Here is a 14,371-nt window from a genome sequence, read left to right as displayed (position 1 = left end):
AATCCAACGCGCTTTCGTCGGCTTCAGGCATACGGAGGTTTCAGCACTCCGTCCGCTTGCTCATTACATTTGTTTACTTAGAATGATATAGCTGTGCTGCCAATGGCTCCCGTTCCGGAAGCCTATTTCCCGTCCCTGGACAAGTGCTTCTCCGGGGACGTTCAGCTTTTGTATGGGCGCATTCGCTATACATTGATGGTCTGCTGCTGATTTTGCTATACTTCTAGGTCTTGGAAGAGAGTCTTTCTTTACGCTTGCGATCCCGAAAGCATCACCGATGAATCCCGGGTTTTCGAGTCGTTTTTGTCACATCCTGATAGCATCGAGGTGCTTCTGAACCGCGGCAGCGTCTTTCCTACGCCATCCCCTAAGACAAAATCCGAGTTTGATAGGAGAACAGCAGCGATCCATGCGGAGACCATTGCACAAGCCTCGTATGACCTGAAGGAAATCAAAGCCGATGCTCTTTGGTTGAGCGAAAAGGCTGGGATTGATGAAATCAACGCGCTTCGGATCACGGTCTTGGAATGGCAAACCCGTCCTGCTTCACGTCTCCTTGGCCGACTCGCTGATGAGGAAGCCACTAGCTTGAAACGGGCAGCCGGAGTCGATACTTTTCGGGTGTCACTTGCCGGGCCGAGTTTCGCTGACATCCTCAACGCCAGACCCGGTGATGGAAACAGTGCAGCCGAGTTTGTTTCGGAGAAGAATAGACGCCTGCGACTCCGGGAACTATATCTGTCTGAACGAAGCCATATCGTCAAGACAGCCCGCAAACTTCTCGCCTTATCTTTGAACAGCGACGGTCATGATAACGCGCCTCGGCCACAGCCAGGTAGGCCGAATAACTTGCACAAATTGGGAGTGTCCATCTTCGAAACGAAGATCACTGGGAACAACTGGCATGAATTCGCTCGAGAGTGCATCGACGGCGTAGAAAAACGTCTCGCGGCCCTTGATGGCGAGGGTGGTTGGCTGGGCGTCGCTGAAAGCAGCGAGGATATTGAGAGCTTGTGGAGAACGACGCTTGTGGAAGAAGTGTCGCATCTACTCCAGAGTCTGTTTATGCTGCTCCAGTCTTCATCGGAGATCCCTCCCGCAGACCTCCTTCTGTCTTGGCTCCGTCTAATGGTTGACAATGTTTTCCTCGAATCCCTCCAGGCTGTATGTTTCCCCAGGTTTCATCTCTTCAAAGACTTACTAAATCTCGGCAGCCCTGTGATAACCCTCTAGAACTTCTTTTACCGCTTCAAGGCTTTGTGTGCCTGATTACTCTAGCTTTTCTAAAACTGTCCCTTTCTATCCCTGCCATTCTTGATAAAGATCAGAGGAATGATACATCCTCCAAGCCACCTTATTATCTTTCAAAAGACGACATTGGCCAGATCAACGAATTATTTACAGCAGTTGGGCTTCAGTCAAGAACTGCAAGTCCCGCAGCGTTTGCATGGGGGCTTATTTTGCACACCATGGCAGAGCTTGCTCTTAACGATAAAGAGACTCGGGAGTTGGAACAGTATCAAAGTGCCGTGGATTCCTTCCAGTCAAACACTCCTCATTCAAACTCAGGTCGCGCTGCCGAAATATCTCTATATGAAGAGCTCCTTGAAGTTGCTCGTACGCCGCGATATAGTATTGATGAGTCGATTGCACTTCTCACTTCGGATGCAATGAGGAATATTGCGTTCGATACCATTATTGTTCTAGCGCAAAAGATTGGGCCGTCATCGACTATCGATGATATCGTGACGAATCGTTGGGCTCGCATGGCACTGCTGGATCTCATCCGGTCGATGATGATTTACTTGGATTATTCACCAGAAATCGTTCAGTCTGTCTTGGCTGTCCTTACTGGGCCTCTCTCAGACTCAGCATGGCCCTTGGCTACGTCACCGGTGTCGTCGAACGATCCACGTTTGATTTTCATGAGAGATGAGAATTTAACCAGCAACATCCTCCACGTGGCGCGCTCGCGGTTCCCTTATGAAACTGTACCCTTTCTAAAGCTATGCCGAGCGCTACTCGGTGCAGAACTGGTCGATGAAGAAGGCTTCCCACAAATTCTGAGCGAGTTGGAAAGCATGGAATCGTTCACGCAGGTTGTTCCAGACAATTTCCAAGGTTATGAAACTATTCGGGAGGATGAAGATGCGAACTACGTTAGTCTCCTCCAGCCTCTTCCAATGACGGAATCCAAGTTGCGGAAACAGACACGCCAGGAGACTAGTAATGCTCTCATTGTTACCGGTTCGTCGGAGCTTCCTGCAGCAACAGTGGGTCAGATAGTATCTGAGTCCAAACCTGCAGTCGTTATGTGGCAACACCGGTATTCCTGCTTGAGTTATTTGGGCAGCCGGCTAGAGGAGTGGAGCGAGAATGGTGGATTCTCAGAAGAGTTTGGCGATGACTGCGTTGCGGAGACAATCTGGCTGTTCACGGATCTAATTTTTGCGTCCACGAACAACCAAGCACGTAGCAACGATAATTCCGCTGCGAAAAGCATCCTGGAGATGGCCAGCGATGGTCTTTCTAGTCAAACTGACATCATCGGACTTGTTTTTGACATATTCGAGCGCAATCTTCAAAGTGTCAGCGCAAGGACTGCGTCAGAAGGTGTAGTCGATTCGGCGATAGCCTGTCTGCACTTCATTCGCGCCCTCATTGCGGTTCTACCCAATAGAGTATGGCCCTTACTATCTCGAAGCAGCCTGCTTGGGACAGACGGAAAGGGCGGTATGATGACGGCTATTATATCCGCTACGGAAGTGACTTCTGGGGAATATCCATTTCTTATGGCCTCTGTCCGTCTATTTGAGGCTGTTGTTGATGACGCAATGTCCCGTGCTGTCCTAAGGCGATGCCCAGTAGGGAAGGCAGGGGTTGTTTCGGACTGGACTTCAGGAGTCCCGTCGCACATCATGAGACGCATTCTGCTCAACTATGTTCGGATAATGGTCGAGGTGTACAACAGCAATGGCAACTGGAGGTTCAACGCTCCGGAGAGGAAGTTCGAAATTACCACTGCGATTGCAGGGGTGCTCGAAAGAATACTTTACTACGCTTTTGGAACGAACGATCCTGCCAACGGCAAATTGGAATCGAAACTTACCGGCGCCTTCTCGTCTTCGGCCACATACATCCTAGACGTCCTCCGACCACAATCAGCTGCCGATTTGCCGTTCAATCCTATTCTCCGACTGATAATTGATGGCCTCCAAACTCCTCCCACTTTATATCTCCGTTTCTTGAATTTGGTAGAAAAGCAAGTTATCTCCACACTGGAACTCTCAGCAAGGTTGCTACAGGCAGCTCAGCTCACTGAACTGCCGCCATCGCTGCTAGAGGAACAGCTGTTTAAAGCTACACCAGTCCTTGTGAAGCTATATGCGCTCCATGGCCCCTACCAAGTCCCTACACTTTCGCTATTAAACACTCTAATTACCACTGCTGCGTTAGACTCTGACAATGAGCCGCCATCCCTAGTTGGCCACTTGGGAGCCGAAACCTCCCGCCTTTTCCTTGACGTTCTATCCCGATTCGACAAGCCTCTCAGTGACGCGAATCTGCAATTATCTATATGGCGCTTACTGACGACTTTAGTTAGCAAACGACAACAATGGCTTGCGGTCTATATCCTCACAGGTTCTTCTCCCCGTGAATCACTGAAGAAGCCGGATACTGGAGATAAATCTGCAGTTAAGGGCACACCGTTCTTACGAATGGCGCTTGAAATGCTCTCCGCCATTGAGCAGATTTCTCCCCGAGTGGCCCTTTCACTTCTCGACTTCGTCTCTAATGCTCAAGAACATTGGCCGTGGGCAACCCCCGAGCTCAGGAAACAAGCCAACTTCTTCACGAGTCTCGTGAACTATGTCTCCAAGCTGAATATATTATCTCTTTCCAGCATTGAGCAAATTTTCGCCACCCGGATAGCTGCCGTTGTTGCCGATATTTGTGCTGTTTATTTACATTCGGCCAAAGAGGCGAAGGACCAGAATTTTTACAAAACGCTGTTTCCGCTGGTATCTTGGTACGCGAAGGCCGCTGTTGAAGTCTCTGGCTATAATGGCTCCCTACACGCCAACCTCAAGAGAAATTTTGAGAGCAGGTATTCGGGGTGTAAACTAGACGATTTTAAGAGGACGCCTCTGCTGCCACGGAGTCTTGGGCGAGAGTATTACTACGATATCCAGATGGGCAAAAAGCTCCTTTCCTATGATTTTGCGTGGGAAGGGTCCAAGAACCACGGATTTGCTGAGGAGTTTGAGCGTGCTAATCTCAACTTGTCGCTTGTTGAAGCCCAAGTGGTATGTACAAGACTCTCGATTTACTGGATAAGATCTAACAGAGTCCCTTCGACAGAGCCTTTTGCACAGTTGGAAATTCCTTGCCATTGAGCATTGCGCGGACTTCATCTCTGAGAGCGAAATCCAAAAGACGATAGCATTTGTTGTCAAGAGCTGCTTAGAGGCAAATATGAATGGAGTCCCGCAGGAGGCCATCTTCGAGCGAATTCAGCAAACACGGGTCGATTTCGCACAGAATCTCCTGCAACGCCTCGTAGAAAAAGGATCTAAGGGCGTTGAATTCTCCAGCCTTCTTCAGGTGGTTTGGGAGTCATTACGAAGTCGCCGGCCCACCTATGAAGATGCATTGATCAACGATGATTCCGAATACTACCGGTCGCTTTTGAACACCCTTTTCTTGGCCTTACAGTTCCATCTTGATGGCGGCGCGAAAGCAGCGCGCGAACTCTATAACTCCAAGGCGGACCCAACACCGGACCTGGTCATTGTTGTTGAAATTGTGAAGACTGTGGTAGCACAAGGTTTCAGGTCACTGACCTCATACCTTCACGAGCAGCCAGAGAAGTGCACACCAAAAGACTTTGCCATCATAACCGCAATTTTGCAAAGCTCACTCCAAGTGAAGGATATCGATCGGATGTACGAGCACATTGTATACCACATTGCCGACAATGATACAGTGCGACATGCCACTTCATTATTCTCTTGGGCAGATCAGTTAGCCGTTGCAGGTGACCCCGTCTACGGAGAACTAAGTATTTCTTTTCTAGCCAAACTATCCACCATACCTATGCTAGCCGAGCACCTTGCAGTGGAGGTCGTCCTGGCCCAACTGTCAAACTGCCGCTTAACGAACGTGCTCCGGCAACCCAAAGGATTTGGTCCGTTCGACCCGATTCCGAGGATATACGCAATGTGGACTGGCGGCATTCTCCCCTTATGCTTGAACCTCCTATACCACGTCATTCGTACGGCGCCTGAGGTCGCTGCCTTCCTCAACCAATTCGAAGGCCAACTTACACGGGCTGCGTCGTCTTTTGCGTCTGCTCGCAGCACGGTATCATCTTCCGCTCAGGGAATCAGTCTGAGCATGGCTTCGGAAGCGTACTCTTTGGCACTTATCTCGTTTATCCTAGGCCGCCTGCGTGAAGCAGGACCGAGTATGGGTATGGATGCACAAGCGATCCAGGAACTGAAGTGGGACAAATCACAAGTCAAAGAAGATATAGAAGAATTGGTCGAACGCCGGGCCAATCTCCGATTACGGATCGTTGCGACCACCGACAAGGAGGTCGAATTGGCGCGTCAGAAGCCCGTTGATGCCGCGTCAGGGTCAGAGAGCCGGTTGGAGGAGAGAATTGTTAGCGAGCTGAAAGCAACACTAGCTTGCTTAGGAGGGGACGAATCGTGATCATGTCAATATAATGAATGTTTTTCAGGCATTGGCGGCGCATATCTGCGATGGTTATCTAGGTATACAAAGCCCATTCACTCTAGTTTCATTGCGATCTGTGTACATTTAAGACTACAAAACATGGTTTCATCCCCGACATTTACAGTACATTGATTCTGAAGCCGTCAGAAAGAGACTAGTATCTGCCCTCGTACAGGCCTCCCCTCACCCAACCAATCCTGATGCACTTCCTGTCAAGCTCCCGACGGCTGCGTTCTGTTCCAGGCTCTACCCACTTCGCACTGGACATGAGCTTTCCTTACTGCTTCTCCTCGTTGACTCCTCGCTGACTCGCATGCCATCCGAGGTCAGCGATATGGGCCTCGGGATCGTCGCCAGCCGCACCATATTGATTGGTCCACTCGGATATACAGTCAAATGCGGGGAATCGGGGCCCATTCCGTCCTCCGCTAGGGTTATTACAGTTTCACTCCGTATTTTACATCAATATCACGCGCTCACACGCAATTGAGGAGCGGCGCTGGCTGTCCTAATTCGAAATGTAGACGGCGTGCCCAATCATACCGCGCAGGGCAGCTGGGCTAAACCAAGAGAGCTTTGGGAGTTGAGAGGCGGGAGATAACAGCAAAACGGTAGCTAACACCGTACAAACCTGCTCCGCATCCAGCATATATATTGCTCAGCGCTACTTCTGTTTTTTGAAATCTGTTCCTTTCATTCTCAGCCTCGTTGATTCGTCATTTTACATTGTACTCCTACTCTTAAACTGGTTAATGACTGGTTCTGTCTGCACTGGCAAACACAACAAGATCACACCCCATAGATCAGAAAAAGATGCCATTTAGATCGCGCTGGCAGATTGAGATCCCCAATACACATCTCGCATCTCTTCTTCTCACATCACCCACTGAACCTTTGTCTAAAACGCACCGATGCTTCTCCGAAGCGGCTCGTCCAGATACGCACTACTTCACGACCCATGACTTTCGCCTCTGGAGCCAGAGATTCGCAGCCGGGCTGCGCAAGTCGGGCCTCCAGAAGGGTGACCGGGTGTTGCTCTTCTCGGGCAACGACATATTCTTCCCTGTAATATTCATGGGGATCATCATGGCGGGGGGGATTTTCACCGGCGCGAACCCTACCTTTGTCGCTAGAGAGCTTGCCTACCAGTTGCAGGATAGCGGGGCGATTTATCTCCTCTGTGCAGAAGATAGTCTAGACACTGGTATTGAGGCTTCGAAGATTGCGGGGTTGGATATGGACAAGGTGTTTGTGTTCAACAATGCACTTTATGATGGAAAGGGGGAGGGGATGAAAGGGTGTCGATATTGGGGGGAGCTGGTTGCCAGCGTTGAGGAGGGGGCAGGATTTGCGTGGGAGGAGCTGGACACACCGGAGAAAGCTAACACCACGCTTGCGCTGAATTACAGTAGTGGGACGACGGGGAGGCCGAAGGGGGTTGAGATCTCGCACAAGAATTATGTCTCGAACATGTTGCAGTACAACCACCTTTTTTACCTGAACCCGAACTGGAGGGAGAAGGCGAAACGGGCAAGATGGCTATGCTTCCTGCCGATGTACCATGCAATGGCGCAGAACATCTTCATTGCAGCCGCACTCAACCGGGGAGTGCCTGTGTACGTGATGCCGAAATTCGATTTCATTAAGATGCTGGAGTATACGGAAAAATTTCGCATCTCGGACTATATTCTGGTCCCTCCGGTGGTGGTTGCACTGGCGAAGCACCCTGCTGTGAAGAGCGGGAAGTACGATTTGAGCAGTGTGGAAGATATTGGTAGCGGAGCTGCGCCGTTGGGTCGAGAAGTCTGCGAAGAGGTCGAAGCCTTATGGCCACCTGGGAAAATCAATATCAAGCAAGGCTGGGGAATGACAGAGTAAGTGACCTTGTCTTTTGAGCATTGCCGGTATGGTTATATGCCAGCCCACTAACCGATTCTGCTTTGGCAGGGCCACATGCTCCATCCTCGGCTGGAGTCCCATGGAGAAATGCCTTACGGCATCAGTTGGAGAGCTCAATCCCAACTGCGAAGCAAAGATTGTCGCCGACGACGGGGTAACGGAATTAGGCAAGAATCAGCGCGGAGAGTTGTTGGTTCGCGGCCCGAATGTCATGAAAGGATACTGGCGGAACCCGCAAGCAACTAAGGAGACCCTGACAGAGGACGGATGGTTGAGGACGGGAGATATCGCCTTTGTCAGTAATGAAGGGTGGTTCCATGTTGTTGACCGAAAGAAGGTATGTCCCGATCCAATTGTTCCTAGCTGAACTGATGAATCGTGCCTGGACTGACCATACGCACTGTACAGGAACTCATCAAAGTGAAAGGCAACCAAGTCGCACCTGCAGAGCTAGAAGCCATCCTACTCGAACATCCAGCCGTTGCCGATGCGGCTGTCATCGGTGTGCCAAAGTATGACGAAGATCATGTTGAGAAGATATGTCAAGAGCTAACGCAGGATTAGGGACGAAGATGAGGCCCCGCGAGCGTATATTGCCCTGAAGCCAGGGAAGAATGCCACTGCCAAAGACATTACAACCTTCATGGAGGGCAAGGTATCACGGATCAAGAGAATCACTGGTGGAGTGGTCTTTGTGGAGGCAATACCCAAGAATCCATCTGGGAAGATCTTGCGAAAGGCACTTCGAGAACAGGCCAAGCAGGAGTTGCAAGGGGTTTACGCGAAGTTATAAGGGTCCATGAGGGACTTCAGAGTCTTGGAGAAGGACAGTGAAGACAGGTTCGTGGTCTATGGAAAGGTCGCTGCTTGCGCCACTTTCTAAAGTAGCCGGTTATTCCATCTGATTTATCACGTCCTCGCATACTCGGATGTCGCCAGTACCTCGGCTTAGCTGTCGGGAAGCAGCTCACTGCCGAGAACATTGACTGCTGGGTGCTTCGTACTCTTCAGCGCATCGTGGACTTGACGTTGAATTTACCTAGACTTCAGCTGGACTCAACCAGGGGAATAGGGCCAACATAGATTAGTACATACTACTGCCTAGAATGATCGTGGTTGAGAGTCCCGAGTCAGTATTGACTAATATTACATATATTGTTGTGACAATGCACTTTCCTGCTGACTTAACCTGAGGCAAAATTCAGAAAGGCTACCATCTAAACTACTCGTAAGCGTGAGTCCTAATCCTGGACTTAGTCTCTCTACTGACCGCATTCGGATAGGGAACTATATCATCTCTATCGCTAGTATCCTGCACAGCGCAGGATGAGAGGGGAGTTAAGACCCGTTCAGCTGCCGAGGCCGTTGGTCCGTATTTACTCCTGATCCATACGCCTTGTGGATTGGCACCACCTATTTGATCCTTAGCAGCAAAGACCTACGGGTGATGTGGGCTATTCATCCTTCTAAAACCTAGGCTGTACCGCACGGAAGTGTATGTGAGCAGTCCTCTAAGTACCAACCGTACGATGCTCAATTTCAAGGCCGCCAACGTTGGTATTCAGACCATCGAGTGCTCAGACGCCTTAAGTAAGGCTTAGACAATACGAAGAATGTGGTCTCTGCTGGGTATTGCCAAAGGACTTTCAGGGCACGCTGCCTGAACGCGGAACCTCATCGCTGACCGAAGATTTGTTGCGGCTGAGAAGCTTAGGAAACGGGATGCTATAAAATTCCTTTTACGACACTGTGCCTGATATCCACAGTTCCTCTCAGGGTTTGCGAAGTCGCCCAATACAACCTCGTCCTTCGTCCACATGCTCAACAACGCTTCGGAGAACAAGACGCTTAGACTCAGAATAAACTCAAACCAGGTCAGTTCATACCGTCATAAGCTGCTAGCGGCGCTTGCCCTGAGGACTTTGACTACTCTCCATACGATGGCGCGTGGTTGCTAAGCGATTAGAGTTAAGGGTTTGACGTATCCTCTTAGAGACGATTCGCCATGACTGCACGACCATATACTTTCAGGTGAGCTTTGGTATTGAACAAAAAGTTGAAGCTTCCCATAGCTGTCGGTGATCCGTGATCATGATCATCCTGCATTCTACTCGTCAACTCGAGACTATCATCTTGGCGATAGATTGTCAAGCCTCAAGCGCTAGACGACGCGTCTTCCCATTATTGGCTGGAAACGAAAGCATTTTCGTTGTGTGGGACTGGTCGTTTTCGAATTCGAGCTGTGCTTATAGAGTTTGGAGTGATCGACAACGTGCGTTTGGGGTAACCAGGTCGTCGGCTCGAGAAAGCGAAGATCCTTAGCTACGGCTGTGCAGTATTGGATGTTGAATGCTCGATATGAACCTAGTAAAGCGACCGGGCAGATTCGTCAAGGACGTACTCGGTGATTGACTCCTCCATACTGGGGCTGGGGGCGCCATAAGGCGGCCAGCCGCCCTGAGGTCTAGAAGCTCGCATGGAAGGTGGGCGAACAGCGAGCTGATGCAAGGATCTAAAGTTCTGTGATCGTTCCTGCGACGGCCACCGACGAAGGCGTAGCTGAAGGTCAAAGAAGGACAAATTGTATGGATGAAAGTTCCGGCGAGGACTGGAAGCAAAGATTGGCAGAGAGAAGCGAGCTTTCATCAAATCACGATCACGGGATTGTAGGTATTAACGTAAACTCGATTGAGAATTCCCAGCCTAGCCGCCTTGGCCTCCAAGGTCAGTGTTGCCCTCTCAGTGTTCCTCGCCTCTCCGCTGCTCGTGTAGCTTCACCATCAAGTTGCCCGCCTTTGGTCTCGTCCCACGATGGAGATCAGGCGTCTTTCTACTTTGGACACCCCTGTTAAGTCGCCCGCCGGCGAGATCAACTTCCTTGCTCGCGATCGAGCCGCATCGGCAGCCTTAATTCCGCCTTCGCCGAATGAAATTCATTCTAACGGCCCCTAGTGAACTAGTGGGACTTTGCCATTACGGAGAAGTCTCACCAAAGCTGGCTTGGAGAGGTGGCGCATCATCTGGACAGCTGAACCTGTCTGCAACTGAATCTTCCTTTTACTTTCTTGGGACCCAGTGCCCCTCTCCGATGGCGTTCCCGTGGGCTCGACTCGCTGCATAAGCTATCGTGGCTGATAACGTAGCAGCTGGACTGGGGGGTCTCCCCTCACCCTACGGGATTCAGATTGACAAACATGAGTTGCAAATAAGGTAGAGCTAGGCCCTGTGGTCGTGGCCCTGCATCGGAGTTTCTTCTTGCATCAACTACAAAAGGTGGACAGACGGCCTGTTCGGTCAAGTCTTTATACTGTCCCGATTTCTTCTTGATCAGAGCCACTGCACCTAGGCTGCCCTCTCACTATTCATATCCTGGACATTTTTACAGTCTTTCGCTGCATTTCTCGCCCTTCGTTCGAACTTGACACTTAAATCAAGGCCCAACCTTTTATTCAAAGTGTGAATCAAGTGCACGACAACTGTCTTGGGCACAGAATATCTACGGCTGCCGTCATAAAGTACATCACGTCTACTCAAAATCGCGCCGACGACATCAATAGGCCGGTCGAGGATTACGGGTGACCACTTTCTAAACAGAGGTGGCATTCTGAATTGGCAATGCGCAGTGAGAATGATCATCCGAACCTTTTCAAGGATTCTGGCAATTCTCGACTTGGAATAGTCTACCCAATCATCTGCATAATTTGCGCCCTCCTGCTTGCTCGGCGTATCAGACATCGACAACGAACAAAGTACATTCTACCGAGGGGGCAAATGGACACGCCATCCGAGAAACATGGTGGCAAACAGTCGCCCGGTCTATCAGACCCGGAGCTTTCTTACTCTACGCGTGACATTCACCACCGTTTGCCGCTGCCTTCCGCTTGCGATATCCTGCATCCTCTGTCCCATTCAACGTCATTGCCTTCGAGTGGCTACCTAGCCGCTGTCTTGATCGAAGATCGAAAACAGAAGATGGATCAGGCCTATCAGCTTGAGGGCGAATGCACTTCACCGACAAGTCCCGATTGCACGACTGTTGGTGAGTCTGCATTAGTGGGTTTGCGAACGGACTGCAACCTGCTTTCTGGGACTGTGAACCCTCCTACGCCGACTGATGATTCGTCCCAAGCTACATCTCTCCCAACAAGACGGAGCACAGATGTGGCTGATCGGCAACATCCCAATTCTCTGGACTTTGGTGCATCTTGGTCCGTCCAAAAGCGAGGGGAACATGTCGAATTCTTACGCGATGTGGACGAAGAGGGTGCCCGGACATGGAGACGGTGTGTGATTGAATACAGCTAACCTATCTCTCTGATGCTGCATGGATAGCGTGCCACAGGTGGTGTTGGGTTTTGTGTATTTCATTGCATTTTCCTGTTTGGTTATTGCTTGGTCTAGTCTGCTTTCCTCTCGGTTAATCCGTTCCCTCTGAAAAGATTTCCCTTTTTCAGCTCCTTTCTTTTTGCGTTTGCCACATTGATGCAGGTCTCGAGAAGCGGCGATTTTTGCCTGGGACCCGCCATGAGTTACGGCTTTAGTTACGATGAATACTAGCAAAATGACACAGACTTCGCTATTGAACTCCCACTCTACGAAGGCACAACATGTGTCAAGGATATCTTACATATGTACAAACATATAAGGCCAATCGATATAATTAGTCGCTTGCCCTAGGTACTGCTTAGTCATTGGCCGGGTCCCAGCGGGACCATAGTGATAGGCTGCTGAAACCAACAGCGGACCTGGCTGCAGCTACACGGCAGACAAGGAACAACACGGCAGTCTACCTATGCACGAGTGAATGCCCAACTTCTCGTAAACGCCCCTCCTCAGCCCCTCTTGCTATCGCGGCGAAAAAATTACCGAGAGGCAAATCCCAGACGACTCTTCCAAGGACACTTCGGCTTTCTCCGTCGTCACCGAAGAGCTCTAACGAGATGACCCTAACCACCTACCCAGCTACCACCGACCCCTCCGATCTCGCCGCGCTGAACCTCTCCCGCCTCGTCGATCGTCTTGAGTTTAATATCCTTTCACCAAATGCAGATCTGAAATCCTTGCGGCGCTCGGAGTACCAGCGGATCAGAGTGGGCGTGGTATGTTCGACCCAGACAGACATTACAATCCCAATCTTACCTATCTATACGCAACCCCGGGTGGATCCGCATCCATTTCCATATCCATGAGAGGGGCTCTAGTTAACATTACCATTCAAGAACATAGAGTACGCTCGCGCCACCCTTCAGGCCCTCGAACGCAGCCTACCCCAGATCAAACCTGTTGACCGACGGCACGAGCTCCAGTCTAGTCTTTCGCGCAACCGGCAGACACTCAAGCAAGTCCAGAACGTCCTCGACGAGATCCAGGCTGAGGAGGAGTCCCGGGTGTCGGCACGCGGAGATGAGTGGGATCTTGGTGAAGACGAGGACGATGAGGATGCAGACTCAGAGGGAGATGATCTCCTAAGGACGCCAGACACGGCTGGTGAGGCTACGCCGGAAGATAGTTTTGAGGCGCCGGAGGCTGCTAGGGAGAAATCCGATATAGATGTCCCAGCTACCACCATAGTCGACGCAGGTTCATCACCATCACCTACATCAACAGCACCCGTGCCTGGTCCTGCACTCCGAAACAGACATCAGAACATTGCAACCGCTTCATCACCAACATCAAATCTCAAACCAACAGCAACCGCAACGGGCACCTCCTTGCACGACGCTGCGAAAACTTCAGAACCTCAGACTGCGGATACTGAAGAGGCTCTCGCAACCGACCGCCTCGAACAAGAAAACCTCACCTCCTCCCTTCTCGACCTCGCGACACAACTCAAAACCTCCTCCCAACAATTCCAGGCATCTCTTGAAGCCGAAAAATCGGTCCTCGCTCGTGCAGCGGAGGGCCTTGATCGCACCACGGGAAACCTCGCTGCTGCAGAGCGGCGAATGGGCATGTTGCGCCGGATGACGGAAGGGAAGGGGTGGTGGGGGCGGATGATGCTTTATGCATGGATTTTTGCGCTGTGGGTGGTTGCGATATTGATTGTGTTTGTCGGACCCAAATTGAGGTTTTAAAGAGAAAACCCAAGGGTCTTGGTCTTGTCGTACTTTTTTTGGACTGGTTAATCATCACTACTTAGATTTACTTTTAGCGTAGCGAGGTTTCTAGGTGTTTTGGGCGTTCCTAGCCTACTCAAGGCTATCAATTCTCCATTTTACTCTGGTGGTAGTTAAGAGCATAGATTATGGCTTTGAATTGTTGAATAGTCATCGCCTGCTATATAACCACTGAGCAACCGGAGCGTGACACAGGAAAAGAAAGAATCACGATACTGAATGTATGAACCTGCCAGCAGTAAGGTTCGTCCAACTTAGCACTTATACCGATACACCAAGGACACGACGTTTAACTTCGGAAAGGATCTAGAGAAGGTTGACCAAGAATGCGTGACATATAATAGTTTGCATACATTGTTTTTGCCTTGTCGAATACATCAAAACGAGTAGGTAGATGTGGGATATATCATTATCCGATTCGCAAGCAGACAAAAAAGGGAACAGGAGAGAAGGACAAGGGCCATCCCAGGCAAAGACATGGCATGGTAGCAGGCACCTCGAGTGACACGGTTAGTGAGGGATAGCCTCATGCTGTAGATAGGAAAGAAAAGAAAAGAAAACCCCCCCTGCTCTGTGTCATGTGGATATCGGTAATGCTGAAACAAAGAGCTGGC

The 14,371-nt window shown here is 50.4% G+C and overlaps 3 protein-coding genes across 3 annotated transcripts, besides 1 other annotated feature; all 3 read left to right on the top strand.

The window, feature by feature from the left end:
- Window positions 1-14,371: part of a sequence feature (contig 1.10 1..175166(-1)) that runs on past the window's edge.
- ANIA_10112 (nucleoporin) lies at window positions 1,066-5,840 on the top strand (the record flags this gene model as incomplete). Its single annotated transcript, XM_050613351.1, has 3 exons — window positions 1,066-1,164; window positions 1,215-4,307; window positions 4,363-5,840. 3 exons carry the CDS (start codon window positions 1,066-1,068, stop codon window positions 5,716-5,718), a joined length of 4,548 nt encoding a protein of 1,515 aa, XP_050469175.1. The 3' UTR covers window positions 5,719-5,840.
- ANIA_00649 (acyl--CoA ligase) lies at window positions 6,445-8,764 on the top strand. The gene is made up of 4 exons (XM_653161.2): window positions 6,445-7,616; window positions 7,690-7,978; window positions 8,050-8,153; window positions 8,206-8,764. The coding sequence occupies exons 1-4, from the start codon at window positions 6,556-6,558 to the stop codon at window positions 8,432-8,434; spliced, it is 1,683 nt and encodes a 560-aa protein (XP_658253.1). The 5' UTR covers window positions 6,445-6,555; the 3' UTR covers window positions 8,435-8,764.
- Window positions 10,998-14,358, top strand: ANIA_00650 (uncharacterized protein). Its single transcript, XM_653162.2, has 6 exons — window positions 10,998-11,924; window positions 12,365-12,740; window positions 12,861-13,663; window positions 13,793-13,866; window positions 13,908-13,978; window positions 14,102-14,358. Exons 1-6 carry the CDS (start codon window positions 11,257-11,259, stop codon window positions 14,279-14,281), a joined length of 2,172 nt encoding a protein of 723 aa, XP_658254.2. The 5' UTR covers window positions 10,998-11,256; the 3' UTR covers window positions 14,282-14,358.

The sequence above is a fragment of the Aspergillus nidulans genome, chromosome VIII (genome assembly GCF_000011425.1).
Source record: "Aspergillus nidulans FGSC A4 chromosome VIII".
Taxonomy (NCBI): domain Eukaryota; kingdom Fungi; phylum Ascomycota; class Eurotiomycetes; order Eurotiales; family Aspergillaceae; genus Aspergillus; species Aspergillus nidulans.
Note: the sequence above shows the minus strand (reverse complement) of the source record. Positions and strands in the feature narration are given on the sequence as shown.